At 39.5% G+C, this 16,669-nt stretch overlaps 1 protein-coding gene across 1 annotated transcript in view; it reads right to left on the bottom strand.

Annotated features, from left to right (window-relative positions):
- lrrc75a (leucine rich repeat containing 75A) overlaps positions 1–14,227 on the bottom strand; it is a 55,530-nt gene extending 41,303 nt beyond the window's left edge. Inside the window, exon 1 of the mRNA XM_041994456.1 lies at positions 13,256–14,227. Coding sequence (XP_041850390.1) covers positions 13,256–13,507 — 252 coding nt within the window. The 5' untranslated portion in view covers positions 13,508–14,227. The remainder of the gene's footprint in view (positions 1–13,255) is intronic.
- Positions 14,228–16,669: the final 2,442 nt, after the last annotated feature.

Here is a 16,669-nt window from a genome sequence, read left to right as displayed (position 1 = left end):
TGTGGCATTGGAAATGAAGCTACCCAATTTCATTCATTTATTCAACAACAAAAGGACAAAGAACCAAATCCAAATGCCCCATAAATTATTAGGTAAAACCCATTTTCTATTCAAAAAGCTGTATGTAGTTTTCATTCATGTTCATCTGTCGTGTTTGACTAAAAGCCAGGGTGTAAGAGGCTTTTACGTTTTCACATTTCCTGTTTTGTAAACTTGCTGACCCCCTTAAAGCAGTAAATGACATCCTGTTGCACAGCTTCCTGCTGTCTGACTGCTCACTGCTGAGGGAAAAATGAAAGTTTGTCACATAAGACCCCTCAAAGCCGAAAAAGTATAAACCTGTTGGAAGAGCTTCACGCATGAATAGCAGCCTTGTTAAATAAAAAGTCAGCATGAATGATGACGCCATGTGAAGGAACACAGTACAAAATTAAACTAGAGGACATGAAGGGATTTTAAAAAAGAAAACAAAGTTGTATATGATTTTACTGGCGAATTTTAAGCAGCCCACTGGCTGTGTGGACACACACTGCATGAATTCAAATATATGATGTGATTGTTAATTAAGTTAAATAAGTTATCCATCATGCAGCATTATAGGCACAACGAATTGGATAAAAAACTTGAAAGCACTGTAAAACCCACTACAATACTGATGTAGTAAAGCTTTGCTGCTCTTAGCTATAAGTGAGACGAATGTGCAGTTAGTCGTGAGTGAGGAAAGGTCATGGGCTTCCTGGGTAGCATGAAGCTGTACATCATGCCATTCTGCCACTTAGAAGGAATTGTGACATCTTACAATGAAAAAGTTTTATTATTGAGGGCACAACAATGTGGAAGGAGTCAGGGAAACTCGTTGGACAGATACAGATTTTGTTTAGTACGTAATCTGCCTGTAGCACAGCATAAAACTGCATTCTTTTTACGGGGACTATCAGACAGCTACTATCTTGATAATTCTCCAGCACTTCTGAATGAGATTTGTGGACCAGAGCTTTTTACTGGTGGGCTGCAGATGTTGGTGCATTTCCATCACCCGTAGAACTGTGCAAAACCTTAATATCACAAAAAAAAACTGGTAATGGAAACACAGAAATCTTGTAAAACCCTTTAAATATCACAAAAATTTTTTTTACTCTCTCATGAGGTGATTTTTTCAGGCGTGTTGATATAGAAGTATATAGCCAAAGTGTAATGGAAACACTTTTTTTCGCATTCACACATCCCCAGACGTGACATGGGAGTCACGTGACCAGTTAATTTCAAGTAAAGGTAGCATGGTATGAGTAGAATCGGGAGGAGACGGAAATCTTTTTACAAATAATTAAAGAAAAAATATAACTGCTATCCTTGATAGCAAAACAGCAAAATGCAGTGTTACAAAGAATTTGAAATCTCCATCCTCCTCAAAGTGGGGTCTTGTGAGATGAGGATTTTTATGAGAATAACGGCTAATGTGCTGAACCCCATTCAATGGAAACTCCTGCAAATCGCAGTTGCACTTTGTCGATATTTTAGAAATATTGCTTTTATTTTGCGAAAAAATGTAATGGAAAGGCAGACAGCCGCATCTAACAAATATCCATTTACAATAGATACTCTTTATAATTCAATTATTTTATTCAGTTAAACCTCAGATGCCCAAGTACAAGTGAACGCAACACATAATTTACACATTGAACATGTTCCCCTTTTGATGTCAGGTGCAACATGGTAAAGGGCCAAAAGTGTCTTTGCAGCAAAAGAATGAAGATAAAAATAGTGTTGAGTAAAATTCCATTTGATTTTAGTTCATGTCCTTTAACTATATGGAATATTATGAAATGTTAAGTAGCTCTATTAAAGGCAACGTTGCTAGAGTTGGTAAAATCAGGGAGCGAAAGTGTAAAAAATGCTTGTGGTAACAGAAGATACATCTGGCTACAGGTGATGATTGCCACATCTTATCAGGATTTTTTATCTGTTATTTCTACATCAATACTCTTAACAAGGATAATAATTTAATTTCCTTTATTTAACAGATGGTCCGGCTGAGATTAAAAATCTTATATACAAGAGAAGCCTTGACTGTTTATATTCTAAAATTGGTTGGGAATCTCCAGTCCAGTTCTCAGTTAGTTTTAATTCTACTTGAAAGACAAGGACTATTTTATTTCAACTGGATGTAACAGTCATATATCCACCACGTGTAAGAACTATGCAAAATTACATGGGGTGGCTGTAGCTCAGGAGGAAGAGTGTCCTTGGGCAAGACACTGAACCCCACTTTGCCTCCCGATGTGTCTACTGGGTATGAATGTGAGTGATAGTAGAAAGCACTTAGTATGTCACAAAAGAATGTGACAGTAGTAGTGCAAGGTTTGTAGCTTTGAGTGGTCAACATGTGACTAGAAAAGTGCTATCTTATATAAGTTTAACAAATGTCTGGGTATGCTGAAAGAAACCTGATAACTTCTGATTGGGCTCAAAGCTGTTTTTTTATATCTTCATTGCCCATTAAATATTTCAAGTCTCTGTCTTTGCAATCGTGGCTGTTACTTTTTTCCTAATGTTTCCTAAATTAAACAACCACTGGCTGAAAAAAAATCCATTAACTATTTTCTATTTTCTTCTTTATTTTAACATGAGAGGACCACTTCACTTGTAATAATCTGTTAATTACTTAATACAATCTAGATCTTTCCTTTTAAAGGTTTTAAGCATCCTTTACATGATCCACTGTTCTCCCAGTCTATGCCCTGGCCCTCAGTAAAAAAAATCTCTAGACCTGCCTCTGAATATATGTTGAATAAAGTATTGTGCCCTAAAAATACCTCAGTGCAACAAGAAGAGAAAAATAAATAAATTTATTGCTTATTAGAGAGTATTTATTGGAAATAATCATGCTGTACATGTACTGTCAGTTCTGCTATAACAGTCTGAATTCATAATGTGTCGTGCTGGTGATTATTTTTGCCGTAAATGTTAGTGTTTCACACAGTTTCTGAGACAATGTGTGTATCAGGACACACACATATGTTTCAGCCCAAACATGAGCATCTGCAGAAACATTTTCATGTCCGTTTGGATTTGTTTTGTGGACAATTCATAACCAGTTCAGTGGCAAAATGGACTGAGAGCCAGGGAGAGATTCTCAGTATCCTCCATGGAAGTATGACTCACTGAGCTTTCCATGCAGCCTTTTGTTCTGCGTAGGAGGGGGAGCAAATAATGACGGCAGCTTTAAATGAATGACACGCATACATATTAATCAGCTGCTGTATTGTCAGTTCAGAATGGCATCACTGGGACAGAAACCCAGGATTACTTCATCAACAGGTGTGTATTATGTGTGCTGCCAGTTACCAGGTTGCACAGAATCACATTGTTTCCAGTTGACTTCATGCAGCCACAAGCCATGAATGACTTACTGGGATGGGCATTTTAAGTGGTTTTTGAAGTCGACTAGTCTGAAAATCGATTAGTCGTTACATCATTGTGATGCCATTAACATTTCAAATAAAAATACTTTATCTCCATAGAGAAATTGTAAAATGTGTGTGAAATGCTATTTGTGTAATGTGTGTGTTCCACATTTTCAATTTTTAATATTACGTGGGCTCTACTGTCCTTCTACAGTAGGTAGATAAGAAAGTGGCCCAGGGAGACACTGGGACTGAACCTGACCAGCTGCCTCTGTTTATGGAAACAAACTGCCCACATGGGCCACAGCATCCACTATACCAGGTCAATTGAACACAGGTACAAGACAATGAGCAGTCAACTTTGTGTGCAGTTTTTATACACACACATACCCACATATATATATGTGGAGATGCTCGGCTAACATATCAGTAACATAAAGGGCAATAAGGAGGCACCATGGAGGAGGACGTTAGAAGCCAAAATCAAAGCAACATAGATTGTCACAACAAGGATTGTCAATAGTCAGAACTCCAGAAAGGTACAACTAGGAAAGCACCAAGAGGTACCTTCATTTACCCATACCTGAGGCTCTGGAAACTAGGGCGCGACCGATATGGATTTTTTGAGGCCGATACCGATTCTGATATTTGGCAGAAAAAAATCTGATTACCGATTAATTGGCCGATTTTTTAAAAAAATATATAATGAATAAATGAACTTCATTTTTGGTTCTTTAATGCTTACACCAACAAAGATATGAATTACAGGCAAATATTTTACTGTTTCACAATATGTTGTCCTTACATGTTTAACTTTACAACCAAAGAATTTCCCAAAACATACAACAAAGCATTAAATAACTGGGAAATTATAACCTTTAAAAAAAGAGTCCATCTATAAATGAATTGTATAAATAAATCATGAATAAATTAAATACATCTTGTTTTGTACTTCTTGCTGATGCAAATTAAAAGTAGGTTAAAGTACAGGTAGAAAAATATATATAAGGTTAACCAACATGAGTGAAGTTAGCAAAACATTATTTATGCAGCCTTCTGATGCCCTTTAATGTTAAATTACATTTTCTTTACTCCAATACTTTGTCATGAAACATATCATGGCATATGAACCAAAATAAAAACCAGATATGCTTTTCTCAAATGTCAAAATGTCATCTTTGATAGAGTTGTATTTTAGATATAATGGTCACAAATGGTCTGGCAATAATTGTAACACATAGTGAGTCACTTCTACAGCCCGTGTCACATTAGTATTTTCTGACAAAGCAAAACTAAGGAAGACATGACTGTGGCTGAAGACAGACTGTAATATTAATAATGTTAAATTTTCAGTGCTGCAGTGAATAAACCTCCTCCCCTCTGCCTTCACATCTCTCCTCTTAAAATAAGTCTCAACCTGCAGCTTACGGATTGATGAACACTCGTTTTGTGCTCTCAGATATTTTGTACACTTGTGTTATTTCTGCAGTTCCTGGCTACTTAGCTAATGCTATGCTAGGTTGGGATAACAGCGATGTTATTGCTAACATGGACGGGTGACATGACTGGCCGTTTTATAGGAATCACTTAACCACACGATATATGTTAACTGCCAACATCAGCCGGTTCTTTATTGCATATTCTTGATGTGCTACTATGGCTACAAGTCAACGTTGCAATGCTCTAACATTTTACATGCACATCCTGTTCCGGTGCTTCACACTTCAAAATAAGACTTCCGCTTAGAGCAGTTAGCTAAAACATTACAATGGGGAGCGCCTTAAGCTAATTTAGCACAACTTTAGCAATGCAGCGTAACTAAAAAACTGACACAACAAAGCATGCATCACTCGTCATTACACATGGCAAACAGAGTTAAACTGAACTGGAGGCATGCTGAGTCATGCTGTGGGATTGAATGGAGTCAGAGCTCCATCTAATGGACAAACACCACAAGGACATCATTCTGCAGACTCCAACACTTAACAGCATTTACTGTTTGATGGGAAAGTAAGACTAGATTGGCGTATAATCGGCAAAACAACGGCCGATTATTGGCCATTTTGAAAAGGGCTAATATCGGCCGATTAATCAGTCGGGCCATACTGGAAAATGCCAAACAAAGACTCCAAGCAGAAATAGAGGCCAAAACAAACAAAAATACCACACATGCTAACTCACCAAGGCTGGAGACTGAACAATACTGGAAAAACATATGAGACATATGAACAAAGTCCAGTAGCCTCTGGCAGACAGATGCATATTTAGGCTATGAAATGGTTACAATGTTTTATTAGAATAATCACAGCTTACAAATAAATTAATTGTGATTATTCACCATTTGCAACTATGTCTGTATGTCCAAGGGTCAATAAACACAACATGTAATGTACTTGTATTGTTCTGTATCATCTCTACCATGGTCTATAGTGCAGAATTCATACACCATCATCCTACCAACCGTCTCCATGGTGATTATATCTGCCATAAAACCACCAGATGTGATGACTGAAGTTAAACAGCCAACATCGATGAAGAAACTCTGATTCAACTGGTGATTTGTCTAAAAAGTATGTAAGTGTATGTCTTTGTGGTAAAGTGATAAACGTCATACAATGCAGGCTCACCCAAGCAAACCTTTCCTGGCCAGTGCCCCTGACTGGCCCCCCATTAAAACTTTTTTAGACCCGCCCCTGCATAAATCCTAACACCTGTCAGCTACTTTGTTTGAGAAGAGTCCTGCTCTGATTCATATCTCAGAACCTGTTCATAATTTCTCTCACAACATTCATGGCCTCTAAATGGTCAGCCCTGCGTCTTCAACATCTGCACAGCACCACTGACTTTGAGAAGACAGAGGGAGAGGGGGAGGCAGCGCAGACACAGAGAGGATGACAGCAGCGTCATTTGCGCCAAAAATGAGGGAAAAGTTTTTTGTTTTTTTTTATTGCAGGATTGAGGTGGTGAGTTAGTAAGAAAATTAATACAGCATGTGGTATATAAATACACAAACACCGCTGCATGCAATACCCGCCCCATTGCGGACAAAGCTTCTTGTGGAGTATGAACTGACCGGACATAAACAGACTTTTTATCTTGTTTTTGCGACCGTGAGAACAAGAAGAAAGTTCTTGCCTCTGGTGGATTATGCCTCTATAATGAACAGCTATAGACATGTCTCTAACCTCTCTTTTATTTCCAAGATTATTGAAAAAGTTGTATTTCACCAGCTTCATGACTTTTTAAATGAAAGTGGAAATCTTGATAAATTTCAGTCCGGCTTCCGACCTCATCACAGCACTGAAACAGTTTTGGTCAAAGTGTTAAATGACGTTAGGTTGAATACTGATTCTGGTCAAGTATCAGTTCTGGTTCTGTTGGATCTCAGTGCTGCATTTGATACTGTAGATCACAGAATCCTGTTGCACAGGCTGGAAAACTGGGTTGGACTTTCTGGAGCGGTTCTTAACTGGTTCAGGTCCTATTTAGAAGGCCAGAGTTATTTTGTTACGATCGGCAGCTATGAATTCGAGCGAGTGGCCATGACCTGTGGAGTCCCCCAGGGGTCAGTCCTTGGACCTCTTCTGTTCAACTTGTATATGCTCCCTTTGGGTCAAATATTACAGAACTATAGCATTAGTTATCAAAGTTATGCAGATGATACACAACTTTATGTGTCTCTGTCACCAGATGACTGCAGTCCAATAGACTTAATGTGTCAGTGTCTGGAGCAAATAAACACCTGGATGAGGGAGAATTTCCTACAATTAAATGAAGACAAAACTGAGATTATTCTGTTTGGTAGCAAAGAGAAGAGGGTCAGCACTGGCAAACACCTGGAGACTCGGGCTCTTAAAATCACCAACCAAGTTCGTAACCTGGGAGTGTTGATAGACTCAGATCTGACTTTCAGCAGCCACATCAAAGCTGTCACTAAGACAGCTTTTTACCAGCTCAGAAACATCAACAGAATTAAAAGTTTAGTCTCCCAGAAAGACCAGGAGAAACTCATCCATGCGTTCATCTCCAGTAGACTGGATTACTGTAATGGTCTTTTAACAGGACTTCCTAAAAAGAGCATTAAACATCTGCAGCTCATCCAGAACACTGCTGCTAGAGTTTTAACCAGGACTAAGAGATCTGAACACATCACACCAGTTTTGAAATCTTTACACTGGCTTCCAGTCAGTCACAGAATATAATTTAAAACCCTTCTGATTGTTTACAAATCCCAGAATGGTTTAGGCCCAGAATACATCTGTGATATGTTCAGAGAATATAAACCTAGCAGAGCTCTTAGATCCAAAGACTCTGGTCAACCAGTCCAGACCAGAGTCCAGACTAAACATGGAGAAGCAGCATTTAGCTGTTATGCTGCAAACAAGTGGAACAAACTGCCAGTGGAGATTAAACTTTCACCAAATGTAGACATTTTTAAATCCAGGTTAAAAACATTTCTTTTCTCATGCACCTATGCATGAAATCTGCATGTTAACTTTTTTAACTTATCTTGCTTTTAATCATTTTAATGTAATTTATTATTTTATTTTGATTATGTGTTGATTATGTATTGATGCCTTTTACTATTCTAAATATCTGTAATGTCTTTGTTTTATGTAAAGCACTTTGAATTGTCCTGTACATGAAATGTGCTATACAAATAAACTGCCTTGCCTCGCCTTGCCTATGTAACAAGCTTTACCCGTCGTTAGGGGCGACATTACTGAGAAAACCTGCTAAAGTTTTGTAGCGCGTCTTTAAAACTAAATATGTGGAGTTCTCCTCTTTTTTGAATAATAATAAAAGAAAACAAAAGATCAATTTATTTATTTATTTATTTTTTTTTTTTTTTTTGCTTCTTATAATAATATTTACCATCCGGAGATGCAGTAGATTACTAACAAAAGACCTTCATGAAATATACATGACAGCGACAGCATGACCATACAAAGTGAATTTCTTTGAGCACTTAGGGTTAAGTGTGTACAGACATACTTGCAGCAATTTATACAACATGCAAAACAGCTCGGTCTCTTCTTTCATTAGAGAACACCATCCACCCTAATTAGAGCGCTCAGCATCAAAGGGATGTTCTGAACCCAGCTGACCATGAACAAAGATGGAGAAAGACCAATACAACAGCTCGAGTGCCTTCAGTAAACAAAAGGAAAGGACATCCGGGGCAGAAGGACCCAATAATGAAGCTCATATTTAAATTTATGATGGTGGAGGGAAAAAAATCTAGTCCAGAACCAGATTCACAGCTAATTCAGGCACACAAATACATTCAGCTGGGTGCACGTTTAAGGGGCTTGTAGCCTAGTATAGGTGTGGTTCAGACAGAATAACAATGTTTTATAAACAGAACCTCATCTTAAAATCAGATATACTCCAATTATTTGATCAAATAATTGGTTAGCTCAAAGGTAGTAGCAGACTAATCAACAAACCCAATTATCTAAAATGATGCCAACTTAACATTTTCTATTAGACTCTATAAATCATCTGCCCAGCAATGCTGCTGTGTACCCTCTGCCTCTTGAAGCAGAGTAATCACATTTCTGTTTGGCATTTTCATTTAATCCAGCTGCGCAGACTCCAAGAACCATATTTATCCACTTAAAAAATATCAGACAAGAAACAAAAAAATGATTCCTTCATTCTCAGCACAGAAAAGGTCAGAGGAGGAAACAGGAGGGGATAAATAAAATCAGTGTCTGATAAATAACATAAAACACTAGTTTTTGTGGGATTTTTTGCCCCAGATTTACCTGCTGTTTTCATTTGTATTTGTGCTGGTCAGTTATGAAAAATCAGAAAAATTACAATGTTCTTAAGAAGTTGATGAAAATTGGTTGGGGATGACAGACCAGTGCTGCCAAAGCTTGAATATTTCCTGAATTACAAATTAAATCATGTGAGAGGTGGTGCTGCATCATGAATCACTGACGGAGAAGACACAGAAGGAAGAAGAAAACTAGCTCATCTGTTGGTTTATGGAGGACAGCTTCTGTGTCCACATCAATGCCATCAGAGTAAAACATGGAGCTGCATCAGATCCTAGTGGTCCTGACTTGATTGTATTTATATCAGAACTTTTCCCAAGCTCTTCCATGTCTGACCACGAGACATTTCTCCTGATTATTGTCCGACACGTGCATATTTTGCTGTGTTTACCCACATTTCTACACCTTGTAGCCAATTTAAATGGATAGTTTGAAGGCACAGCTAGTTGAGGTGGCGAGAAAGTACGAAAATCTATACAACGACAAGGAAACCGCCGCATGCAGAACCCCGCCCTGCATGGACAAAACTTCTCATTAAGTGTTAAATAACTGGGCCAAAACAAACCCACATGGGCATGTGTAGCGTCCACAGTGATACAGACTCTGCATCTGTCTCTCATGGTGAAAAAGGAGCTGAACCAAAAGACAAAGCTCTTGATTTCCCGGTCGAGCTTGACCTCACCTAAACATGATTTGTAGGTAGCGAGCAAAAGAACAAGACTGTGGATATAAGCAGCCAAACTGAATTTCTCCACAGGGTGTATAGACTCTCACTTAAGATGACAAGGTGTGAGAAGTTTGGTTGTCCAGGAGAGGCTCAGAGCAGAACTCCGCATTAAGAGGAGTCAGATGAGGTGACTCGGGTATCTGTTAGGATGCCTTCTGTCGCTTGCATATATTGTCATTGGAGGGTTTTTGGGCTTGTTTTCCTGAGTGTAGTTGCTTATTTGGGCTTGTCCTGCTCCTGATTAAAAAAAGACATAGGCTACTTCTGATTCTCTTACAGTTTTCCACAATAAAGTTATAGCCCATGGAACGGGAAATATGAAGTAGTGTCAACAGCTCTGTTTCAATGGTATCACGGCCGTCCAAACCGGCACACCCCTACCCAGACATGCACGCACAACTTCCCCTGAGCAACAGTGACAATGGCTCCGGTAAATAGGAAATATGACAAATATTTATGATAAAAAGCATTAAAGAGGGTGTATTGGAGGGCTTGTCATGTAGTCCTTCAAAAAACCTTCTTATCCTGAGCTTATCCTGATGGATCAGTTTCACGGTCTCATAACAACATAAGACTGTTTCTATTTGTTTAGGTCTTATTTTAATTAAAGTTTAAAAGTTAAAGATATTAAACATTTGTACTGTACATACAGACTGTATATATATATATATATATTTTTTTTTTAAGTCTAAAGAATTCATTTAAATTGTCTAACAATGATAACATTAATTGTGATTTTTCTGACATAAATTGTGATTTAATCTTCCAATTCCTAAAAAAAAAGTTCCAGCTTCTGTTCAGAAATATATTTTCTATATGAGATGGAGGATTATCACATCTAGAAATTACCTGCTCTGTATTCTAACAAGGACACAAAGCTGAGACATGAAGGGCTTTACATCCAACTCCAAGATGCAACCTGTGGCCAAACACTAAAATGTTTCCTCTAGAACAGGCTTGTGCTTAGTCCTTGTAGTAAAAACTAAAGTCTGTTAAAGTCTGTTATTCATTTACATCACAGGGCCTCATTTCTTCCTAGAAATGTCTGAGTTGTATTACAGCTTAAAATGGATCCAATATTCTTAGTAGGTTTTATAAACGTCAGCACTTTATCTGAAATCTAAACTCTAATGGGCTCGGCACACGGGAGGCGACGTTGCTACTTCGCTATTTATTTCCTATGGAACTTGTGCAATGAGGCGATAATCGCTGCCTTCCTCCAACCAGCGAGGGGCTTCATGGACTGACCAACGAGCTGAGAGCAGGCTAGACAGTGCAGTCTGCAAACACTTCCAACATGGAGGAACAGATAGTTTTAGCTGTGTCTGACGTTCCCAGACTTTATGATACTTCACGTAAAGATTATAGAGATGTAAATAAAAAGGCAGCCACATGGCAAAAGGGTGAATTTGTCCAAATGCAGGTCCTGGATTTATCTGGATCAGCCTTGAGGTCCGCCATCAAACGATGATATTCACCATGCTGTTTCCTTGTTTGTAAAATAGGATGAACCCAGGGTTGTCCTTCTCTTTTGTGCAGTAGAGTCAATGGCAAGATTTCTGTCAACTTCTGACTTTTTATCCATCATGCCTCATCTGTCATTGACTGTTTTGAAAATGTCAAAATTCCCTCCAATATCATAACCAATCAAATTTCTTGGTGAAAGGTGAAAGTGCGATGCTGCTGTTTGTCGCCCCCCGTGTGATGGGGTTCACCTGGGTGGCGATGAGTTTCTGTCACCGTTGTCGCCTCCCGTGTGTCGAGTCCATAAGAATATTTAGAGTGAGTACACTTAGTAAAACCGCCTTCATTCACTTCATTAGGACATTTCAGAAGTTGAGCTGTTTTCTGTCCACTGTGTTTTTTGTCTCAGTGTTTTAGTCATTTATGGAAAATGACATGACTTCCCAGCGGAGTGTTGCATCAGATGATGTTTCATTTAACATGTAGCCTACCTCGTCTTATTAAGGTGTTGAACCCTCTCACCAGGAAAAGTTTGATGGGTTTCGCATCCCCCACGGGTGTGAAGCTCATCCGAGAAGGAGGGAGAGTCACTCACACTTTCTCTGCTGTTTTGCACAAACACCCAGTTACTCTGTCCTCTCTGCACTGAGCTGCCTCCTTGTGATAGAGTGGAGATTAAAAAACAAGTGTGGGGAATGAAACACAAATCCAGTGTAAACATATCTGAGGCTGATAGAACAAAATCTCAGATAATTTTGACATCCCAGCCGGACACACTTTTTAACTCTCAAAAAGAGGACATATCTGGGTGGTCACCCTAAATAACTGTCGCTCAGTGAAGACGACAGGAATTACGTCTGAAGCGAGTGGATATGTAAAACCGTGGACCGCGCCTGGATCAAGCGCCATCGGACATGAAAATTAACCATGCTTCTTTGCAATTTACTAATTGCAACATTTGATAAATTGCAATTTGTATTTAAATATAATAAATCGTTCAGCCCTTGGTTATTTTGCTGCTATTTCTTTTTTGTCTCTGACAGAATAAACCCGATAATGACTAGTGCCCCATCTAGTGGTAAAAAGAGGTATTACAGGAAAATCCAGTCCACCCTCAGAGTTGGTTAATGTCAGCTGTCTAGTACATAGTTGTTTTTATATCATTTCATGGATGTAGCTTATTACAATTCTATTGATAACTGTAGATTTTTCACATCTTAGGCACTCAGTGGTGTGTGTGTGTGTGTGTAGGACTGGCCTCTGTATTAAGGTTTGTTTTTGCCACTGAGTCAGGATTCATAATGCAAATAATCAGTAGCGTTAAAGAAAGAAATGAAATCTCCAAAGCCCAAAGGAAGATAGCTGTGTGTGTTGAAGCCTGAAGCTCTGCTCCCTGTGGTTCAATCAGAGCTGGTAAACACTGAATACCTTCTGATGTTTGTTTTCTTCTTGTCATAATTTCACTCTTACACGCACAGATGCCCGTTCAGCTCTCCAGCTCCTCCATTCAGTTGGTGGTATTTTCATTCTCCTGCTTTCCTTTTCTATCTCATCACAGCAGATTCTTCGCGTCTGTTAAGTGTTTTCATTTTCTCTGTAGCGACAGCAGCAGTCAGCAAAGTGTTGATAATGTCTTGAAAGGCAGAGAGAGGCTGTAGATCACAGCATGGTGGACTCTGTAGCAAAGCCAGTCTGAACAAAACAGACCTGGCCATGCAGCAAGGGAGGAAGGAAGTATGTGTGAAGTTTATTCAGTGCGTTTTTTCTGTTTCAGTATCAGTGAAGGCATCAACTTGGAGATTAATACGAGTATGTAAATAAACAAGAGATATTCTTGAAGGTTTTAACTCAATCACAGACAAACACACAGCTACCTGTCGGAGCGTCTTCAACATCTCTGTGGCCTCGTCCTGCTTCCCCTGTTTGGCCATCAGCATCATCTCCTGGATCATTCCTATGCGTCGCTGGTAAGGAGGCGGTGGCGTCCCGCCACGGCTCAGCCGGTCTCCTGACTTCAGCATGAGGGCGGCGAAGATGTCTCCCCGTTCCTTGGTGGGGGTCCGCTTCCAGCTGTGCTGAGGACTGGCTCCCCCCAGCTCCTGGCCTTTGGTCTGCTTGGCACCCATGATGCTGCCTCACTGGGGGTTGTGATGAAGAGAATGCTGGTCCCACAGAGCAGTCATGCAGAGTCAGCTTTGATTAATGTTTGAGATACTCTGCTCACATTTACCAGGTAAAACCTGGTCAGTTCGGGGCTAAAGCAGAAACTACAAGGCGGTCAGAAGATAAACAATAATATTCAGATGGGAGCGGTGAGTTTGTTAATCCCAGTCAGGTCGGGAACAGGTCACAGGGTGCAGCCTGCAGCATGGCCGCGCAGCTCGGACACAGCAAAGTCAGGGTGGAGGATACCAAAAGTAGGCTTCGGTGTGGAGCTCGGCCCGCCGCAGCCTCCTATCCCGAACACAACTTCACGGAAATATTTCACTTGGAGAGCGGCGGTGTTATCCCCTAAAAGCAAGCCTTCTGTCCGAGCTGCAGGAGGAGCAGGCGGCGGGTCGGATGGGGAGCTGCATGCGGCAGGACACAGCAGTGTTTACCCTGTAGATCTGCCCCGTCCTTCCTCGGCCGCAGGAAGTCATGCATTACCTGCAACAAACGCAGCATTCGTCCTCCTCCAAGGTTGAATCTCCGCTCCGCGGCAGGCGGCGGCTCCACGGGCTGCAGCTCCGGGGGATCGACTCCGCCGGAGGGGCGAGACCGCAGTCCCTTATCTGGAAGTGGACGATGTATGGCATGCTCTGTTCCAACTGGAAGGGGGCGCACAGCGAGGGCACGTGAGCACAAGTCTTCAAATGGTGATGGATAAGGCAGGGAAGGGCTGAGGAGGCGCGAGCGCCGCCGAGTTGGCCGTTTCTCAGCCTTGTAGAGATTTCCGTTAGAAAAAAGACGGTTTTAACGCCGCGTTGTCATTTAACAGATTAAAACGAAGGTTGTAAAGATGACTCAAACGTTTTCAACTCCAAAATAGTCTGCGGGGAAAATCGGCGGACAGCTGACGTCTAAACAAGTTTAATTATGATGCAAAAATAAATCGATTACTTTGACCCAGTTTATATGATCTAAATGTTCTCCATACCTGAGTACTACAGATAAAATATGCTGCTCTTAAAGTGGGTTATTTTGTTAAAGATTCGAAAATGGTTTATAAATCAGACTTACTCAAAGTACTGGACTTTAGTGTTAAAACAACTGATTTTAACAACTTAAATTATTTCATAACAATTACGGAGTTTCATGTATTGTTTCAGAGACAGGAACATGATTTGAATTAGTTTAATTTAGAAAATAACGAAACAGCTCACATTGCGGTAAATGTGCACAGTAAGGAAAATACCTTAGCGACATCTGGTGGTGGTTATACGGTACAACCCCATCAAGACCAGAACTACAAAAAGTTCCTCGAACCTTTTGCCATTCTGTGTGTGTATATCCTATATATTCATAACTTTCTAACGTTTTCTGTCATGTGCTTCCCGTCTCCCTTTTAGTTGTTTTCCTCTCACTTTTCTGTATGTTAGTAGCCTATAAATGAACACTATATATATATATATATATATATATATATATACATATATATATATATATATATATATATATATATATAATTATTTTTTTTTTATTCACCATCCACTTTATTAGGTCCACCTTAACACAAATATTTAATTCAACAAATGTAGTCATGAAGACATGATGAAGACGACTTGCTGAAGTTAAAATAGACCATCAGAACGAGGAAGAAAGAGGATTTAAATTACTTTGAATGCTGCATGGTTGTTGGTCTGAGTATTTCAGAAAAATGCTGATCTACTGGGATTTTCACACACAACCAAAAGACCAGCTAGGGTTTACAGAGAATATTCTGAAGAAGAGAAAATATCCAGTGAGCAGCAGTTGTCTGGTCCAACACGTCTTGTTGATGTCAGAGGAGAATGTGCAGACTGGTTCCAACAAAGGTCTTCAGAACAGCATCTCTGAACACACAACACGTCCGACCTTGAAGCAGATGGGCTACAGCAGCAGAAGACCACACCGGGTGCCTCCTGTCAGCTAAGAACAGGAACTGAGGCTACAAATCACACAGACTCACCAGAACTGAATAGAAGATGGAGAAACGTTGCTGGTTTGATGAGTCTCAATTTCAGATCCAAACCATCCATCGTACCATTCTGAGCCAACCAGCTGAAGCGCCAAAGCTTCTGATGATAGGCTCAGAATTTGGTGGAAACATCATGAGAGCATGGATTCATCCTGCCTTGTAGCAACCAATAACCTAGCAGTTCTTAAAAACTTTAGCTATTTTCAAATTATAGTAAGCCAATAACATAATTTGCCAATAATATACAAAATCTTGAGAAACAAACACAAATACAGAAAAGAAAAAATAAATCACATTATCAATCAAATTACATTATTGGTCACAGTTATATTTTGAAAGGATTTTTATGCTAGACCAGGGGTCTGCAACCTGCAGCTCCGGAGTGGCTCTTTGGACATTTCACAATGGCTCATTATATTGGCTAAAAATATAAAGAATAGACTTACGTTTTTAAATACAGATATAACTGGTTTTAGCAGATTTTTATTTTTTATGTAATAATTGCAATGGATTTTCACAACAAAATGACTAAAATTACTATTGATATTCTTTTGGATTTATTTTTGTCGGTTTGGAAACTTTTTTGTTTCAAATATGTACATCTTATAGAAGAAAATCTAACCTCTTTTTACATGAGTTTTGCTTTTATTTTAAAACCTAAGCATAGAAAAAAATTGTGATTCTTCAAAAATGACAATTTCCCTATAGTACAAGTTTCTTTTTTTTTCTCAAAAGTTAATGTAGAGCTCTAAAGTTTTATTTAACTGGGCTGAGACAAAAATGGCTCTTCAGACTGTAAAGGTTGCAGACCCCTGTGCAAGACCAATATCATAACTCACTGGTTGCAACAAACCCGAGTTCTTGTCGGAGACAACAGGAGATTCTCATCATGGATGTAGCTGACAAATCTGCAGAAACTCTGATGCTGTCATGTCAATATAGAGTAAACCTCTCAGGAAGGTTTCCAACATCTCACTGAATCGATGACGCCAAGAATGAAGGAAGTTCTAAGAGAAAATGGGGTCCCACCTGGTACTAACAAGGTAGACCTGATAAAGTTTGACCCATTTCTCTCCACATGCAGGACACGCCTGTAACACCAACATCTACATGCAAAAAATACAAGACA

The sequence above is a fragment of the Melanotaenia boesemani genome, chromosome 9 (genome assembly GCF_017639745.1).
Source record: "Melanotaenia boesemani isolate fMelBoe1 chromosome 9, fMelBoe1.pri, whole genome shotgun sequence".
Taxonomy (NCBI): domain Eukaryota; kingdom Metazoa; phylum Chordata; class Actinopteri; order Atheriniformes; family Melanotaeniidae; genus Melanotaenia; species Melanotaenia boesemani.
The sequence above is the reverse complement of the archived record's forward strand: the minus strand, read 5'-3'. Positions and strand labels throughout refer to the sequence as shown.